Below are 20,729 nucleotides of genomic sequence, written 5' to 3' on the forward strand. Positions count from 1 at the left end.
TCTGGATAACTCTTCCTTAGTTACAGAGAATAAAAATCTGCATTTTTGGAGGGGAGTTCCTCCACTGATGAAACAATAAACCTTGAAATATTTTAGTGTGTACAGATATGTTCCCTTATCTTAATTTGAAATGAAAGGTCATTTATTAGAGCAGATCCATCAGGCTTTTTAATTACTTATTTATTGAACCATAAGGTAATACTTAGCTTATATTTGTATGTGTATGTGTGTGTGTGTGTATACCCTTATATCTATAACTAATATAAATACTCAAATATAGCTGAATCTCTAATTATACACATACCCACATATGTCTGTGTGTATATGTATACACCCTTATGTCCATAATTAATCATCAATTATGTATTCCCTAATTAAGAAATGACTAATCTGAAATGCAAATCTTTATAAGTGACATATAACACTCTATAGGTTGTCCATATAATTCAAGGCAGGGCCAGAAAGCATATGACTTACTAATTTTAGAGCCAAAATGTACAATATGGATTTAAGAAGTTAATAGGCACCATTGGTACAGTGGATGACTATCATCCAGTTAATTTTAGCTCACCCTGATGTTCATCTGCTTGATCTAAAGAGGACAGAATCAGTAATTGTTCAATTCTGTCCAGATTCTGATTGACAGTGATCACCTAGAAGGTCAAAGCTAGGGGTAGTAGGTGAGAGTGAAGTTTTTAAAGAGTCAGGTTGGGGATGGGCAATGAGCAAAGTAATTTTCTAATAACAGAAATGAGTTGTTCTAAGGATTCTATCAGTCACTGGTCCTTTACTGACTCAAGTAGTAGTAAATCCTCCTTTTTAGGTTCTTGGTCTACTCATCTTGGTCTACTCATTAGGGTTTAGCCCAGTCAGTAAGTGGCTAAAGATTCTCTTTATCAATTTACAATTGTTTTGGCAGGACCCAGGTCTAAAGGACAGAGACAGAAAAATAGAATAATCATTTCTAAACATGCTTTGAAAACATTTTATTGGAATATTTCAAATGGAAATTTTTTAAAGAGTACCACTAGGAAAAGAAAAGCACTTTAATGCATTTCTGAAGAGAGGTACTAAAAAAAGGAAGCAGAAATCCTCAGAGCACTTCCTAACAATTAGAGCTAATCAAACTATAACTAGCTGTCATCAAAGATTCCTCAACAAATTCAAGACTGGCTAGTCACTCAGTGACTATGTTAGAGGGTTATTTTCATTACCTTTGCTACTTTGAAGTTTTAGGATATGTGTGACCCTGGGGAAGACACTTCGCCTTTCTCATCCCAGTTTATTTATTTAGAGACAACAAGGTAATTCAGTGAATAGTACTGGATTCAGAGGCAGAAGATCTGAGTTCTAATTCTTTTTCCTCATTTATTAGTTATATGACCATAGAAAAGTCACAAACCTTTCTCAGCTTCAGTTTCCTCATCTATAAAATGGGATTAATAATAGTTCCTACTTCAGGACTGTAGTGAGGATATGAGATAGTAAAGTGATAATAAATCTTAAGGTTCTTTAAAAATGCTACTTATTAATATTATCTATAAAATGTATATAATAATAGCTGTACCATTAAGAGTTATTGTGGGAATCAAATTAGAGAATTAAGTAAATTACATTATAAACTGTAAATTATTATTGTTGCATGTCTTAAATATGGTGGATTCAAGGTAGTATGATCAAAAATATAAAACTTATAATTTCCAAATACTATCTACAATTTTTGAGGTATTAAGTGGTTCAAAGAATACAGCCGAGTCAGGAAGACTCAAGTTCAAATCCAGCCTCAGATGCTTACTTAGGTATGTGACTTTAAGCAAGTCACTTTGATCCCATTTGCCTTCATCCACTAGAGAACATGGTGAACCCCTTCAGTATCTTTGCCAAGAAAATTCCATGGGGTCCAGTATGGTCCATGGGGTCAGAAGAGCCAGACGTGGTTGAAAGACAGAACAACAATACACATGATCTTTTAATACAGCATTGCATAAAAAATTATTGATGATGATAGGAAAAGAGGACATAACAAATAGGCATTATGTGATTTTTTTTTTTGGATTTATGTCCCCAGCACTTGATTCGTAATAGGTACTTTAAAAAAAAAAAAGATTTATTGAGTGATTGAGCAGTTCTGCCAAACTGGAAAAAAACAAGTAAAGTCCTGGTGACAAACTGTCTTCATCTAAAAACTAGTCTAGCTAGTAGTGGAGAGCCTCATTCAGAAGACTGCCATGATTTGTTGACTTTGATGCTCTAAGAAAAAATGTATTGAAAGATACAGACAATGTTTTGTTCTACAGTAAGGGCATTGACAGGGTGTCTCCCACCAGTATAGACTACAAACTCTTGTATAAATCTCAGATCTGAAGATGAATGGGGGTGGGTCAGGGGAAGAGTAGCTGAAGGGCCAGCCTTTGTAGACATCAAGGCTCCTGCTACAGCCCAGCTTGGTGACTCTGGGCCCAATACGCATCCTCCCAGTGCTTTCAGACCCTTCTCTAAGAATATATAAATTCCAGTGTCTTAACTGGGAGCTCCCTACATTGCTGTATCATAGGGCAGGAAAATAAAAGATTTTTTTTAAAGATAATAATTCTGTGAAACTATTTTTTTAAAAAAGAATCTTTACAGTATCATGTTTAATATGTGAAGAGAACCTTGAGTTAGGAAATCCAAAATTTTGAGCTTAGACTTAAGTAATGGCTTTTTAGCAATCATTATTATCAGGGTTGTTTGTTATTAATGATATCATTATACTTCTCTATTTGCCTCTGCCCCAGTGTTTAACTACAATAAAATAAAAATATTTTAATCAAAGGGTAGCTAGTTAATGCAGTGGATAGTGTGTTAGGTCTAGAATCAGGAAGATCTAAGTTCAAACTCAGCCTCAGACTAGCTGTGGCTAGGCAAATCACTTAACCTAGGGGGTTGGTTTGCCTCAGTGTTTCCTCATCTGTAAAATGAGCTGGAGAAGGAAATGGCAAATCTAAACCCCAAAGGTCTCACAAAGAGTTGGATATGGCTGAAAATGACTAAATAATAATTTTTATCAAACAGCACATGAAAAACGGAATTAAAGTGTTTTAAATGGTCATTTGTACACATTCAGTTTGTCTGCTATTCCTGAATATTTTACTTTAAAATGCAACAAAGTTTTTTCCCTCTTTCCCCAGGAAGACTATGATCGCCTGAGACCTTTATCTTATCCCATGACTGACGTCTTCCTTATATGTTTTTCTGTCGTAAACCCAGCCTCCTTTCAAAATGTGAAAGAGGAGTGGGTTCCAGAATTAAAGGAATATGCACCGAATGTACCCTTCTTATTAATTGGAACCCAGGTATGTCTGACAATTGGTTTCTTCCCTTTCTACTTTGTTCTAGCTCTTTTGCGTACATAATTATCAGACAGAGGTATGATATTGTTGCTTGTTTAGAAACCAATGACACCCCACTGCCTTGATTAAAAAAGATCTAGTAGCCTCATCTCTTACAGCCTCAAAACCAAACTAGACTAGTCACTATCTTTGATACACTGGATGACTTTTAACCTCAATCTGTTCAATTCAAGGCCCAATCATGACCTTTGATTGCCTCACCAGAAACAGTTCCCTTTATGCTCCCCCCTGAACTTTGAACCATTTAGTTTTTATTGCATTTTGCCCTCAACCATGTTACTATATGTTTTTATTATCTATAACCATATTACTAAAAAAACTTTATATTTCCCACTAGCTTGTGAGCTTAAGGACAAGAAAAATATCTCATTATCTTATATTCCCTCAGTGCCTAATACGTAAGAAAATTTATTTGAACTCAGTTTCTATCCAAGGAAAAAAGGCTTCCGGCAGCTGCTGTAGTTGGTAGGGAAGTATTTTCAGATGGCTTCAGGGTTTAGTAAGTAATCCTCACCTTTGGATTGAAACTAAGTACTATATACTTAGTTTGGAAAAAATAATGCTAAAAGAAACAACTATAATAGTATGAAGAAATAGACCTCATTTTTTGGAATCCATTTTCTTTAGGAATACGGGAAATAAGTGAGAATAAATATTTTATGTAATCTCTGTAATTTTGGTGCATTACTGATCTTTCTTAGATTGATCTTCGAGATGACCCCAAAACTTTAGCAAGACTGAATGATATGAAAGAAAAACCTATATGTGTGGAACAAGGACAGAAACTAGCAAAAGAGGTAAATGGATCGTTCTTAGTTATCCCTTTACAGGTAAACTTAATCTTATTAAGATGCATAAGGTAAAAATAATGTCAGAGATGAACCTATGAATATCTGCCTATTCTTTCTTCTAAAAAAGTAAATTTTTAAGAATTGAGAAAATGGGCAGACAGGTCAGAGGAAATTAATTTGTTTGCAGGTCTGTCCAGCTTACTAGGCATTTGTTGTTGTGCTGTAGGTAGTATTCATATATTCATGAATGAGTATCAAATTCTGTATGTAGCCCTTGAAAGAGCGAAAAGGTTGACATCCCTGAAAGCCTTTTTTGGTCACTAGTTAGACAAATGACAAATAACCATTTAAAAGTGAAAAAAAAACCCAGTATATGCATGTAGAGTATAGAATACATACATACATACATACATACATATATACATATATATGTATACACACACACACATTAGTGGAGCAGTTAAAGAATTTCAGTAATATTTCAAACAAAATTATCAGTTATCTTGCAGTTTGGTAACTTTAATCCATGATTTTTCTAAACTTCCTATAGAATTAATCATGATGGCAATAAGCATCGGTCACTTGAAGAAATAATATATAAGATATTTCTATTAGAATTCTTAAGAGGCGGCTAGGTGGTGCAGTGGATAAAGCACTGGCCCTAGAGTCAGGAGTACCTGAGTTCAAATCATGCCTCAGACACTTAATAATTACCTAGCTGTGTAGCCTTGGGCAAGTCACTTAACCCCATAATGCCTTATAAAAAAAAAACTTTAAAAAAATTCTTAGTAGTGAGGCAGCTAGGTGGTACAGTGGATAGAACACTGGCCCTGGAGTCAGAAGGACCTGAGTTCAAATCCAGCCTCAGACACTTAATTACCTAGCTGTGTGACCTTAGGCAAGTCATTTAACCTCATAGCCATGCCCCCCCCAAAAAAAACTAAAACAAAACAAAGAATTCTTAGTAGCTTCTAGATTAGACCCCAGAGAAAACTATTTTGATTCTGACTCTGTACTAACATTTATATTATTGTTTGTTATAGTCATATCAAAAGATAGAAATTAAATATTTTAGAGGGCATTTTTTAAAGCAAAAACCAAAATAATTTGCTTTGGAGAACTTAAAAATGCATAATTATTGGCCTTTTCTCCCCACAGATAGGAGCATGCTGCTATGTGGAATGCTCAGCTTTAACACAGAAGGGCCTGAAGACGGTTTTTGATGAAGCTATCATAGCCATTTTAACTCCAAAGAAACACACAGTGAAAAAAAGAATAGGATCAAGATGCATAAACTGTTGTTTGATTACGTGAGACAGGGCTGCATTGGCCAGGAATTCTATGTATTTCTCTCCCACCACAGGAAACGGCACAGATAAACCTCTTGCAGGTAAAGTTTAGAAGTTGAGGTCAAGAAAGTAACTGCCTTCAGAAATCTGCAAAGTTCATTAAGAATAGCCATCCATATAGGCCAGGAAGCAGCCAAAAGCATCTGAAGCCACAATCTGTTACAAATACTTTATTTCAGCTAGAAGGTACAATCTCTCAGGGGTTTCATAGTTTAAAAAGCTACAACCACACCATGTCGCAACTGCATAAAAAATGCTGTAAATGGAATTGCTTGGCTCTGTAGTAATACTTCAGAAGGTTTGAATCTTCTGCTTTGACCACATAAATTTCTGCACAGTCTTTATGGAATCTGCACAAAGAAACGCCTTCTCTTTTTGCTCCACTTATCTGCTCTTGTATGTGAGCTGCTTCCTGTTCCTGTAAATCCATGCAGGGGAAATGAGAAGACCAGCCACGTACCCAAAGGTGGCTCCCAGCGTACAGGAGATGGGCCAGACCTGAGGAGAGAGAGTGAGAGACAAGAGGAAAAATGTTTTATCTTGTACTTGAGCACAAGTTCTGTGTAATCTAAATATTTCTATTTTAAAGCTTAACATGCTTTCCTAATGAATGCCAAAACTGTAATAAGATTATACCTGCATTTATCACGAACACTAAATGCTGTACAGTTTTTAGTTAATGTGCAATTAAGATGTATCTGGATTTATGTAGATTTAGTTTGATGCTCCCAAAACTTGCATGAGAAACATGCTAAAACTTAAGTTTTGGGTCAGACTTATTAAATATCTTCTTCCCTCTTTGCTGTATATCTTGGGCTCAATTCCCATCTTTCAAAGCAGTTCATTTTTATAAAAAAATTTCTTGCCCTATTGCTAAGGATGTGTACACTGTGATAAGAAGGAATATGTGGTCACCAAATACAGGAAAAAAAAAACCTTTGAACTATATTAAATTGGAAAGATACCCAGAAATCAAGACCTGTTACATGAAATTTATCACAGAGCAGATGCTATCAAAAAAAGGCCTTTTGGGAACCTCTGCCTGCCAAAAGAGCTATGATTGAATATTCCTTAGGTTTCTTTTCAGACTTGATAATAGGATAATAAACTAAATGGTCTTAATAATCATCTTGATTAGGGATTCTTAACCTTGTTTATTTCATGGACCCCTTCTCAGAATGTTTTTATATGCATAAAATACAGATTACAAAAAAAAAATACTGAATTTCAGTTATTAAACTATTTTTTAAAAACAAGGTGTTAAAAACCCCCATTGATTCCAGACCAACCTCATTTCTCATTTTTGTAGTTAGCAACACTTGGGATTAACAGAGGTAAAGGGACTTGCCCAAAATTACCAAGACAGTAAGTGAGAGAACCAGAATTTGAAATCACATCTTGACTTCCAGCTGCTATACTCAACACTAGTCTTTTAATCAGTTTCTTAAGCCTTACGACAGAAGTAAGAAATGTTGATTTTATTTACCTATTGATGGCAGAATTTTTGGAAGGAACTTAAGAGGTCGACAGTTCAAACCATATGTGAAAAATTGATCTTTCCACATTATTCCTCATATGGAGTCCTTTTGTTCAAAAGAGCTCAAGTAAGAGAGGGGATCAACTATGATCCAAAATATCCTACTTCCCCCTTTTAGTTTTTCTTTACATCAAACCTACATTTTCTTCTCTTCAACTTCTGCCCTAATTTATGGTAACCAGAACTAAAGATTTTGCTCCACATACGGTTTGATTTGCTTTCAGACAAACTTCTGCACTTTCCCACTTTGGACTTATAAAAATGATTTTTTTGAATCCAAGTTCAGTCTTTACATTTTTCCCTATAAATTTCATCCTCTTGGATTTGTCCCAATGTTCTACCCCATCACAATCTTTTGAATCCTGTCAACCAGTGTATCAGCTAACCTTTACAATTCTGATTCATCTGAATATTTAAAAAGCACACCCTCCATGCTTCTCCCCATGACAGAAACACCAAATAGCACAAAACCAAGCACAGATCCCCAGAGTGCTCCATTGCAGTCCTCCTAAGTGGAAAGCAATTCATTTAAAATGATTCTTTGAACCCTCCATCCCCATTCTCAAATCATTCAAACTCATTCCAAATCTCCCTAAATGTTCTACCAGTTAGCTTATGCGTTTTTTCCCCACTTCCTCCCATAAGAACAGCAAAAGAGATTTCATCAAGTATTTTAAGTAGATCTCATTTTCCCTGATTCACCACTGTAGCAAACATATCCAGAAATGAAATGCAGTAAGTCTGGTGTGAGCTATTCTCGTGGATCTTTCATCACCATGCTTCTTTTTCTTTAAGTTCATTACTTTCTGGGATTTACCCAGGAACTGATGTCTGCTAATAATTAGCAGAGACCATTTTCTTCACAATTTAGAAAAATGAGGACATATGCTTTTTCCAATTCCATAATACCACTTCCATTTTGTTGGTTTAGATTGTACAACCTTGAGGAAAAGGACTGGTTGGACTTAATATACCTCTAGTTCATGAAGTGCATACCATAGTACTACTTGAAGGTAATGCTTAGTCTTCAGAGCAGTCCTTTTGGTAAAGTAAACTTTTTTGGAAAAGGAACTGCTTTGCTAGAGGTCCATGACAGAATGGACTAATACTGAATAATATTACTCTTATGTAATCATTCAAATAAGGCTCAATTAAAAAAGGGTAGTCATTTATTTACTAAGGAAATTTTTCATTTTTATCAAGTATTTATTAAGTATATACACCACTACATACCCTCTTATTATTGTCTAAATATATAGTATGTACTCAAATCACCTTATTAACTATAACTCTTATATAAATGTATTATCAGGCAAATATAACCTAAGACTACCCTACTATCACCAATTTTTTACTTGACTGTAATATGTTAACTCCCCTCTCTCCATATTTCAGATACAAGATAATAAATCTGATTCAAGTGGCTAAGAGTATTATAGAATATCTCCTAATTTTTATAGCCCAAGCCATGATTTCTGTTATATTCAGGCATAAGTTGAATGGCCCACAATTAAGTTGCCTATTTCTGGATAATAGAATACTAGATTGTTCCCACTTGAGAAAATTTCAGTACTTACACGTGCTGTCAGTCATTAAATTAATAATATAATGGCTTACTGTATGTTAAGTCCATAGGAAATGTTTTTTTTTAAATACAAAGACTTCTGCAGAATAATAAATATTTATATCATGCTTCTCAGTTTATAAAGTGTTTTCCTTACAATAAGCCTGTGAAGCAGTGTATTATCCCCATTTTACAGATAAGGAAAATAATGCTCAGATAGAGTTAAATGATTCCTAAAATAAGATCAAACTTCAATATTTACGGAAGTAAGAAGTATGAGAGTTGGGATTTAAATCTAGGTGGTCCGAGTTCAACGACCCTTTTGTTATAGAGCTTTACAGCTATATTTTACCCAGTAAAAAAAGCTATTTTTGTGTCATCTAAATTGAACTTCATGTTAGAGAAATAATGATTTTGAAGTCAGAAGGCCTGAGTGAATCTTGGCTATTTCTACATATTTACCTGAGTGACCTTGGGCAAATCCCTCAGTCTCTCTGGGCACTAATTTTCTCACCTGTAAAGTGAAGAAGACTAAAGAGATGATCTCTATGACCTAGCTCTAATTATGAACCTATTATCTAAAACAGGAATAGCAACCATTTACTATTTTCAATTAGGTTTGGTGGACTACTGCTTTTAGATCAAACCATGAACATATTTTTTAATAATGTGAATTAAATCTTGAGAAATCCAGCTGAGTTTATTTAGATTATTCGAGCTTATTAGTTGATACACTTCAAAGCTTAGAATTTCTATGAAGACAACTCTCAATTTGTTCAAATAATGAATCCCTAAGGTAGTCACATTATTTGGATTTTCACTGCATAGTTCCATTGGGATAAACGAATTGCCATATTTTAAATAAACAGTGCAAATTCAAATACATGCAACCCCTCCCCGGCTGGGCAAGAAGGAGAGCAGAGTTCTACTTCAGCTCTTCCATTAGCATATGCAAATCACTTCACCTCTCTAAGGTTCATTTTCTTCACCTATAAAATGAGCTCCTTCCAATGCTAAAATTCTAAAGATTCTAATTCTACCTTGGTTGCAATGAGCATTTTTAGATCATCAAACTTTCATTCTCACATTCCAAAGACAAACTCTTTATTCATTATTGGTCTTTAGAGCTTTAGCAAAGATGCTAATGTCATCTGTGACTCTGAGGTGCCTTAGGTTGTTGTACTCTTTTGACCATGAGTTTGGGGTGATTTGTACCCTATTCAGAGCTTTTAAAATGAGCATTTTCTTATGGAAAGTTCCAGTTATGCTACTTTAACTCAACCAAAGATTTTTTTTTTGGGGGGGGGAATAATATTAGGTCACTGGAAATGGCCTTTCAATAAAATCCCAATGTTTGAGGACATTTTTTAAAAGACAATGAAGGCAGTTTCTTGGAAATAAAATAAAACCATATTATAGTAAAATGAACTAGCCTGGAAGACAAGTCTAAAATTGCATTTTCAAAGAAATTAAGTTTGATTATACAAATGCAGAAAAAAATTCAAATTAAATTTTTTATTGCTTAATATAAGTCCTGTTTTAATGAATAAGCTTATAATTAGTATTTTTTGCATAAAATGTGAAGTCCTTAAAAATATTTTTCTCTCTGAAACGGTTTTATATTTTCTGCTTAGTGAATTACCTTCTAAAGCAATGTAAACCTCAGTCCAGAGTAGGCTAAAGCTTTCAAAAATTTCAGATTAGTAGTGCCTGAATGAAACTTTATCATAATACCTTTGTTTGAAAATAGTACTTCTATTTGTGGTATCATTATTAAATTTAAATACAAAATAAATAGTTCTGTTTTTTTCCTAAGTGATTATTTTTTGGTCCCATATTAACTACTATATAAGAAATAAAATGAATATTCAGAGTTTAGAATATAAGTAAAGCATCAAACTTCCTATCCAGTATAGTATTAGCCTGTAAAATTAAACAATTGTCTTTTTTCTATTAAGTAAAGAGAACTTGTAAGTAACTTGTATTAGTTTCCTTTCTTTCCCTTTATTTTCACATTTCCTTTTATCTACTTAATATGGTCAGCATATTTATAGTCAACAAAATCAGACCATTTGTAGTCTATTAAAATCCAAAAATATTTTCAAAGGCTTATTGGATCTTCCTTTTAGCTGCCCAGTCAAATTCCAATGTGGGTAAATGAATCCACTCTCTGTAAATCCCTATCTAATTCCAAGTTTATGCCCCTGTGCTGACATTTATATAACATTGTGTTATCTATAAATAGATCTAATTTTTTCAAACTTGTGGTCAAATAACCAAAAATCCAAAATACTGGTTTTAAGTGATTTGTTTTTTACCAAGAATTATGGTTCTGAAATACTGTTTTCAAAATTATTTTACATAGATCTAAAAAAAGTACTATTGTCTTTTTGTCACCAGCAATTAAAACTATCCTTTAATATAGAGGAAAGAAAATGCTTAGCTTTTGGTGCATGTCCTAAAGTCATCTTCGACCAAGTTATATATTACAATTATTTAGTCTTATTGTACCTCCCTGAGAAGTCATAATCCAACTTAACAGGTTTTTTTTTCTCTTACATTATGATTTTATTAAGTAGAATAGTGTTTGAAATAAATGAACCAGGATTAAGATACTGGGATATGTTTTGTTAAGCAAAACTTTATCCTAAGTCATTTTTGTAAAAGAATTTAACATAAAACAAGGAACAATAAAAGGCAGTCAAATTGGAGCAAAGGGGATCAATGGTAAAAGCAACATCAGCTTTTGTGAAAGGTTGCTTATTACTGGCCACCTCCTATTCAAGATTTCTATTAATGCTCTCCATTAAAAACTAAGAAATGCCAATATGATGAATAGAGTCTTTTCTTCAAATATTACTTCTACTCAATCTCTTATTTCCATGGTTCCAATAATAATATTTTATACAAAAGTTACCTTCTTTTTCTCAGTCTTAAAAAGGGTCTCGATTTAACATGATAGATTCAACAAGAATTATTTGCCTTATTATGTACTAGATACAGAAGATACAAAGCCAAAAATGAAACAACTGTTGCCCTCAAAAAGCTTATGTTTGATCAGAGGACAAATGTAAACAAGCTAGATACAAAATAAAAACAGAGTTATGGGTGAGTAAGGTACTATCAAAAAAAAAAGTTTTTATGTCTTTTTGCTTGAGTTGTGTGCACCTTTCGGCAAATCATTAAAAATACTACTGCACTGGCATCATGGTTTAATTGAAAGAGGATCTTAAGTGAGGACTTTGATTCCAAGCCTAGCTTTGCTGCTTCCTATCTGGATAGGCAGTTTTCCTCATCTGTGAAATAAAGGATTGGAACAGATGATTTCCAAAGTCCTTTTCTACTCTAAAAGGTCATTTATAGAAAGAACAGCTTAGTTCCCTCTTGCAACAACTGACTCCCCAGGTAGGAGATGAGTAATCAATTACAAGCATTTATTAAGAGACTACCACCTGTCAAGCACTGTGCTGGTGATAACAACAGAAATACAAAAAAAACCCCAACAAACTTTATTCTTGAGAGATTTACAGTCTATCAGATACAACTCCACTGTGATAACCTAGGATGGCCAAATAGTCTTATGTTCTCTAAAATAGAAAAGTGGAATAAAGCACTGCAAAAAGATGCATCCAAACTTTTGCTAAAACTATCTTTAAAAAAAATTCTGTGTGTGTACATATGTGCATATACATATTTAAATATGAATTCCTACATGATGTTCATAGTTCCTATGAGCCCTTAGACTTCGGTGGTATGACTTGCCTTTCATATCATTTTTTTTTTGCAAGGCAATGGGGTTAAGTGGCTTACCCAAGGCCACATAGCTAGGTAATTATTAAGTGTCTGAGACCAGATTTGAACCCAGGTACTCCTGACTCCAAGGCCAGTGCTTTATCCACTACGCCACCTAGCCACTTCCCTTTCATATCATTTCCACCCCGCCCCCTTCATTGTTGTGCTTTTTCTTTGGGGTGTGTTTTAACTCATAGAAAGGTCTTATAGTTGTGTTTTATCACTCATTGCATTAGGAATAATAATACAGTAAGAGGAACAGGAAATTATAAATTTCTTTGAGCATAAAAGAGAAGGGAAAGGGAGTAAGTATTCGTAGAGCATCTATTATGCTATCCAATCACTGTTCTAAACATATACTTCACAAATATTTGATTTGATCTTCACAACAATGCTTCAAGATAAGTTGAGGAAACTCAGGCAAACAATGGTGAAGTGAACTGTCCAGGGTCACAAAGCTAGTCAGTATCTAAGGCTGGATTCAAACTCAGGTCTTCCTGACCCCAGGCCTAATGCTCCAGTTGGCTAACTTTTTTAAACAATGGAGGAGATAAGTTTAAGCAAATGCAAACCTAGAGAATAACTGATAGACTGGCTTAAAAGATCTTACAAATTGTACCTCATAGATTCAACTTTTACAGAAATGCTTAATAAATGTTGAATTAAATAGAAATCAATATTTAGTTGAAAATTTAATTTTCTTAGGTTAAATGATGGGAGACACAATTGCATGTTTAATAGATCAGACCAAATTTATTAGAATAGCATAGTTATATATTAAAAAACTGATTTGGAGAAGGAGCTTGGTCCAAGGAATTTTTTTTAATTACCATAGAAAAAAGCATATCTTTTCAATCAAATGGAAAACAAATTATGCTGCTAGTCAAGACCCTAATGAATTTTGGAAGAAATGTTAAAAATCCAGTATTGGATTTTAATATAAAATCCAGCAAAAAATATATAAAATAAAATTTTTGTAAAATCCAGGAATTTTAAAAACTGCCACGCATGTGGTATATTTTCATTTGAAATGGAACAATTATACTTAAAATGAAAATGTTACAATCCCCAATGCAACATATTTTAAAATAATGCTCATAAACTAAAAAACACCTGAAGGGTTGCCCCTTTGCCCTTCTGCAACCACATTTAATAAATATTATTCTTCACATCATGTATCCTGGGAATAAAAACCAGAGAGAGAAATTCTCAAGAGCTTAGCAATGTTATACTGAGAATTAGACAATTAGCCATTAGGAGGCATGTAAGTGAAGCCAGGCTTCAAACTCCCTACTCTTATTGTTTATTCCTTTGTTATAAAAGAGACAGAAACATACTGTTTTTGAAATCAGCAATTAACAAGTATGAGTTATCTTCATTAAAGATGAAATTTAAACATATATTTTGCTATTAACAGGGTTATAAACTAAGTTTAGATTGTTAATTTAAAAGTCTAAAGCAAAATGAGTTCTTACATTTAGTATATATTTTCCAAACAAAAAAATCAGAAAAATTACTGATTTTGTTTCCAATTTACTCTCATTAATATTATGTATTATAGAGGGAAATGACATATAAATATGTATATCACAGTCTGAAAATACTGAAAATCACTGCCTTCAGATGCAAAAGATGAACCCAAAGTTGAACCTTGTCATTTATTAATTTATCCATAGGGTGTTAGGATCAAAAACCATATCTCATCAAAGGAAAACTGAAGTTTTAAGATCTCACAATATACTTTCTAATATGCTTTACTATTTTGTATGTAGATTATGTCAGTTACAAATACAAGTAACCTTGTATTTGCATTTCAAATGGCCCTTTTCTAAATTCTGATGAAGTCTCAGCTGGTCTTGAATGTTAATGTCCTTCCATCCAGTATTCACTGAAATAACCCTTTTCAGTTGGCATGTTTCTGAATATGGGAACATATTAAAAGATGAAAGTACTGATCAAGTTTAACTTTTTCTGATGTTGGAGCTGTATTCAATTTTACAAACATATATTAAGCTAATGCATTTCAGGAACTCCAGTAGGCTCTGAAGATAATGATCTCCACCACACTCATGGATTTCTCTGGTAATATTCAGGGACTTTGTGTGTGTATAGAAATCATTTAATAAACATATAATGAAAGTGTATAAATATTGGAGATGCTGATTGAGGGTAAGAAGTAAAAGATAAAAGAGTCAGTTCTTAATCATGGGGAAGAGAGTCAAATTAAATAAGCCTTACAGACTTTCAGCCCTTCAGCCCAAGACCTTATCCTCTTTAACTGAGTCTTTAATCACATGGAGGAGTAATAAGCTAGACAATGCTAGTAGGCATGGACACATCAAAGTAAAATTGTTAGTTTATCAACATGACTTATTTATTCATAACCACTACTAAAGTCTACAAACCATTTAACTTCCTACAAATGTATCCAATTAAAACTGAAATTTGATTTAAGACAAGAAGGAAATCATTTTACCTAAAAAATATAACAAATCAAGTTTGTAAAAATGATACTAGTCCCTGAACACAGAGAATATAATTTATGTTGGATTTTGTGAAGGTTCTAAGAACCCAGAGATACAAATGTTCTTATCTTTTAAACATCTGAATCAAGTTTCTTTCAACCAAAATGTCATCTCTTTCCTCTAATTTCCATTACACATGAGGCCTGTAAGTTACCCCCCCAAAAAGAAACTTTAAAAAATTTTAAGTTTCACAAGATTCTGCAAATAAAGGAATAATTTTTTTATATTAAAGTTGGCACAATGACATCACAAATTTTTTTAAAATTAGCTGCTCCTGTATGTTTTACATTAAATGTTTAATGTTATGTAGCAAATAAAGGTCTAACCTAATTCTTTACTTATAGTAGGTTCCAATAAATTCCATCCTGTTTAACTGTAATGAAACATCTTTTCCAAATATTTATATCATCAAGTAGAAGATGCTTATGGAAAGTTCAAAGAACTATGACTGCAACATTAAATAGGAAAGGAACAAGTATGAACAGGACAGGAAAGGCAGGTGAGACAAAATAAAGAGAACTTTAAATGACAAATTAAGGAATTTCTATTTCATGCTGGAAGAAATAGAGGCAGAAATTCTTTTGGGGGGGGGGGGCGCTAGGTGGTTCAGTGAATAAAGCACCGGCCCTGGAGTCAGGAGTACCTGGGTTCAAATCCGGTCTCAGACATTTAATAATTACCTAGCTGTGTGGCCTTGGGCAAGCCACTTAACCCCATCTGTCTTGCAAAAACCTAAAAAAAAAATCTTTAGGGGAAAAACATGGGCTAACCTGTGTTTTGGAAAGATTATCTTGGCAGCTCTGTGGAAAAAAGAACTGATTGGAGCCTGGAAGCAGGAAGACCAATAAATAAGGAGGTTATCACAATAGTTGAGATGAGAAGTGATGGAGTATCATAATTAGGACAATAATGTAAGTAGAGACAAAGACAAAGCTATGAGGGATATGCAGGTAGAAGTGAAAGGACTTATGGTAGGGAGGACAGGATTAACAAATACAAGACTCCAAGGAAATGATTAGAAAAGACAAAACTAGGGTGGTGGCTTCATAGGATATGGTGGAAGCTATGAACTATATACTAGAGGTAAAATTGGCAAAACTTGACAACTGAGGGTCATCTGAAATTATCAATATGGCTGATCAGCAGTGCTAAATAGAATATTCAAAGGCAGCCCATTCAAGTTCTCAACAGTTACACCTGTCACATTTTTCTTTATATCAAGTCAAAATCAGCCACTCAGGAACTTCCATTAACGTTTTTGGTTTCTGGATCTAAGCAGAATTAAATCCATTTTCCACATCAGAGTCCTTCAAAGGGGGGAAACTATAATTTAACTTTCTCCCTCCATCCTCCACCCTAAAGTCGTCTCTCTAGATTAGATGGAGAAACTTTTTTTGCCAAAGGTCATTTGGATATTTATAACATTATTCGTGGGCTATATTTAGTCAAACATTTAATTCATCCCTATAAAGCTCCTAGAATTGTTGAATTTTTGAGTCCTGACTACGGTTGTCTTGACAACACCAGCCCAATTTGGCCAAGATTCTCCACCCCTCTTCTAGATTGAATATCTCCAGTCCCTCAAGTCTTTTTTATACATGGTCTTCAGTCTCCTGACCATTCTAGATCTCATCCTTGGGTTGTCCATATTCTTTCTAAAATGTGTTGCTCAAAAATGAACATAATATCCAAGATGGGGTCTGAGGAGGAACAGGATTTCCTCTGTTGTTCTGGACACAATGCAGTCTCACATAGCATTAGCGATTTTAGCTGTCATGTCCTACTATTGATTCATTTTTAACTAATAATTCAAAAACAACTAATAATTCACTAAGAGTCCCCAGATCTTTTTCACACCTAAACAATTATTTAGCCATATTTCATTTATCATATACATATGGAAACTATTTTTGAGAGATATAGCAGAGAGGTCAGTCTTTGAGACAAGAGATTCAGCTTTAGTTCCTTCTTCTGACATCATGGCTGTATAACCAAAGGCAAGTCACTTAACCCAACAGAGTTCTGGTCAATGCTAAGACTGCAAGTTGCTGATATGCATCAGTGAAAGGATTTCCACATGGGAAATTCCTTTCTCTAACAATATAGATCCAGGCCAAGGAAAAAAAATCCAATTCAACCCATTATTCTAGTCTAACAAGATACTTTTTGATCCTGTCTTGTATCATATTATCTTTCCTAGCTTCATGTCATCTTAAAATTTGACAAGCATGCCATTTAGGCAACTGTATAAATCATAAAAAAGGATAAATAGCACAGAACCAAGAATATATTACTAGAACATTCTATTATTAAGCGAATTCTGAAGTATTAGAATATATTCTAAACTCCAAAGATCATTACAAATGATAATTGCATTTTTTATTATCTTATCAGTGCAGATAGCCCTTTTTGCTAATGTACTATTCAAATTAGTGGGGAAAACTAGATAGCAGTTTGGCAAAAAAAAAAGTGCAAACAGGTCAGATTTTTATATCATATTTACTCTTCCATAGTTCAGTTACTCTGACCTCAATGATCTGGATACTTCTTTTTTTTTGATCCATATAAAAACCCATTCACGCTTCATCTTATGTAATGCTTGCCCATGTTCTCTCATAGATCTTCCAAGAAGATCCATGCAATGTGTTAAGAGACTTTCCTAGACTTCTTACATTTCACGGGAACCAGTGAAGCATTTGAATTGACCCATCTGTTAGCCCCCCAACTTTTACTATATGACCAGTCCACTTCTTTTTCCAATCATAAATTTCAAACACCATTTATCAAAATAAATTCCAAGTGGATCAATGACCAAAATATTTTAAGTCATATCATTAAAAAAATTTGAGGGGAATCAAGTGATACCTTTTTCATAAGGGTAAATAGTGGAAAAATTCTTAACCAAGATAACATGGAGCAAATATGGCATAAAATAAACATCTATGTGTGTAGATGCACATATATACACACATATACATGCACACATAAACACACAGACATATTTATTTAAGGGCTTTGACACTACTGAAAACAACAGTACTAAATAAGAATGATAGCTACAGACTGGGAAACAATTTTTGCATTCAACATTTCTGATAAAAATCTGACACAGGGGTAGCTAGTTGGCACAGTGGATACAGCACTGGTCCTGAAGTCAGGAGAACCTGAGTTCAAATCCGGCCTCAGCCACTTAATAGTCACCTAGTTGTGTGATCTTGGGCAAGTCACTTAACCCCACTGCCTTGCAAAAAAAAAAGTCTGACAGAGATTGTTTACTATTAAATGAATAAATCAAAAAATCCTAAAATCTAAGATTGGAAGGGACTCTATAGACCATCTAGTCAGACCTATCTGTAAGAATACTCATTATTATTAACTCAACAAGTGGTTGCCCATCCTGTGCCTCAGGACCTTCAAAGAGGGTCCTCTTTGGACCTCACCATCTCTCAGGGCATCTCTTCTACTTCAAGAAGCTCTAGTTGTTACCAAGGTTCTCCTGATGTCAAGCCTGAATTTGCCTCTTTGCAACTAACTTCCACACATTATTCCTCATTCTTCCCTCTGGAGCCAAACAGAACAAGCCTAATCTTTCCTCCTCCACGTGACAGTCCAGATAGCTGATGATTTGCAATCTTGCACTGGTAGGTAAAGAACCAATCATCGTAAATTCTGAAATATCAGTAATTCACACACACCCTCTACTACTTTGGTTATAAGGTGCTTTACACATCATTCAATACTCACAATAACACTAATATAAATACTACAAGCAAAATTATTGCCATTTTACAGATGAGAAAAATGAGGCTCAGGTCGATTTAACTGGTGACTGGTAGTAGGAGGTACAACTAAGTTTGATTCAGGCCTTGGCTTTATACAATATTCGAGGTGCCATGCCAGCATTTTCCCCCCCTCCCACTAAAGTTTGTGCCCCAATAGCATATGTTAAGCCCTAAGGCACAGTTTAGTAGAGAGTCAAATACAAATCAGAAGCATTATGCTACCAGTACTGAATTCAAATCTAACATATACAAGCATAAAGCCAAATTTAAATAAAAGTTATTCAAAGAACAGAATGTGATTTTTACTTCAAAAAAATATTTAGCTCAACAAATGGTTCTTTTTCTTTTCTTCCCAGACTAGAAGTGGATCTGTCATAAGATCATGTCACTTTTACATAATGCTTTAAGGTCTGCAAAATGCTTTGTAAATATTTTCTCATTTGATGCCTCCATGGTGCTGTTACATGCATTTTATAGAGGGAAACAAGGTCACCCTGAAATCCCAATTTTGTGTGTGTGGTTCCTTTTTTTTTAAAGAGAAGTCCTCCAAATTCCTTAAACTATCCTATAAAATTAACAGTGTATGTAAATGTCTTTGCCCATGTCCTTTTTGCATTCCTATGGTTCTTTTCTGCGTAGTTTTGGTGACACATGAAGTTCTTTAATACTAACAGAAACACCTCCAAAAATTCAAAAATAAAAATATGGTCACAAATTTTTTTTGTGTCTATCACTAAGATAAAGACATTTAAGAAATTCAAACCCCAAAATGCCTTTAAAACATCTCCTGAATCTAACTTCATTACAGCACTATACTATTAAAAATAACTAGGCAAAGAACTTAGACACATTAAAAATCTGTCACTTACTGCTTCATCTTTTACAGTTAAAGTACCTGCCTAACTAAGAAGCATTTTAATCTGATATTCAAATCAATATCACCAGGCACCAAACTAGGTCAGTCACATATTGAAATGACATTCTGAGAATAATTATTTCACCAAGAAAATAATAAAAACAAAGTGTTCAATTACTTCATTTTATTATACTCCTTTTATCCTTTTCTTAATGATATCAAACAACAAAAAAGACATACATCAAACAATAAAAAAGACATTCATCTTCTAACTTCACTCAGCTGAATTCGGCAAAATATTTCAGCCAAATTTACACCACAAATTAACTACTGATCAGAACACTTTACAAATGTATGATGATGAATTTTAACAAAGGAAATAAAAGGCACCCTACCTTCCTTCTTCCAACACAAGAATAATCTTTTCTAGCTATTCCTATAGATCTGATACCTACGTCAAACTCTCCCCATCATTTATTTCTACGGTAAAAAATTTTAAAAAGCCTTGCTTTTCTGAGCTTACAAGTTGACAGTCAATATAGCCCACAACAAAGTCAAAAAAATTTTGTTCTTAAGTTGTAATTAATCCTCAGAAGTTTCATCAATATTAGTCCTGGCTTTTTGCTATCTAACTTAAGTAGATGAAAAAACTGATTTATCCAGGTTCCACAATGGCAGTTGATATTAAAGTCAATACTATGCAATGCCTCTAATTTTCAAGTTTGCTGCTAGTCAATCATCGTTGAAACTTATCAATTTTATTCAACATGTTTTTGTTTAGGTAGTTTCTTGTCAAGTGATCATATTTCTGAGTAGCTAGGGAAGAACAGAAAGCATACAGTGGGGACCCAATCAAAACTAGATGGGAACACACTTCTTCTAGCAATCAAGGTGAATGATAATGATATGTTAGGATATAATAAGGCATAGAGGATAATAATGTTGTACCCAAGGTTCTAGTTGCAGTTCTGAATGTCCATTGTGACTGGAGATAGGCACTGGGGAATGCCAGTTGGTGCCCTGAAATAGCAATTGCTGTCACAGTACATAGGTTACAAAAGACCTTTGAGATCATTTTCATTCACAGATGAGGACACTAACAAAAAGGTGACGGTAGCTGATACTTTTATGACTCTTCTGG

General features: G+C 34.0%; 2 protein-coding genes across 4 annotated transcripts in view; one reads left to right on the forward strand and one right to left on the reverse strand.

The window, feature by feature from the left end:
- Window positions 1–20,285, forward strand: part of RHOQ (ras homolog family member Q) — a 51,231-nt gene extending 30,946 nt beyond the window's left edge. The window contains exons 3-5 of one of the 2 annotated variants that reach the window (XM_074205245.1): window positions 3,171–3,335; window positions 4,094–4,189; window positions 5,342–20,283. In XM_074205245.1, the coding sequence (XP_074061346.1) occupies window positions 3,171–3,335; window positions 4,094–4,189; window positions 5,342–5,497 (417 nt within the window). In that variant the 3' untranslated portion in view covers window positions 5,498–20,283. Of the gene's footprint in view, window positions 1–3,170; window positions 3,336–4,093; window positions 4,190–5,341 lie in introns of both variants that reach the window. The other variant, XM_074205251.1, reaches the window with a different exon arrangement.
- PIGF (phosphatidylinositol glycan anchor biosynthesis class F) overlaps window positions 5,688–20,729 on the reverse strand; it is a 40,815-nt gene continuing 25,773 nt past the window's right edge. For both annotated transcript variants that reach the window (XM_074205227.1, XM_074205235.1), the window contains one exon: window positions 5,688–6,030. In XM_074205227.1, the coding sequence (XP_074061328.1) occupies window positions 5,917–6,030 (114 nt within the window). In that variant the 3' untranslated portion in view covers window positions 5,688–5,916. The remainder of the gene's footprint in view (window positions 6,031–20,729) is intronic.

Source organism: Macrotis lagotis, chromosome 1 (genome assembly GCF_037893015.1).
Source record: "Macrotis lagotis isolate mMagLag1 chromosome 1, bilby.v1.9.chrom.fasta, whole genome shotgun sequence".
Classification (NCBI taxonomy): Eukaryota; Metazoa; Chordata; class Mammalia; order Peramelemorphia; family Peramelidae; genus Macrotis; species Macrotis lagotis.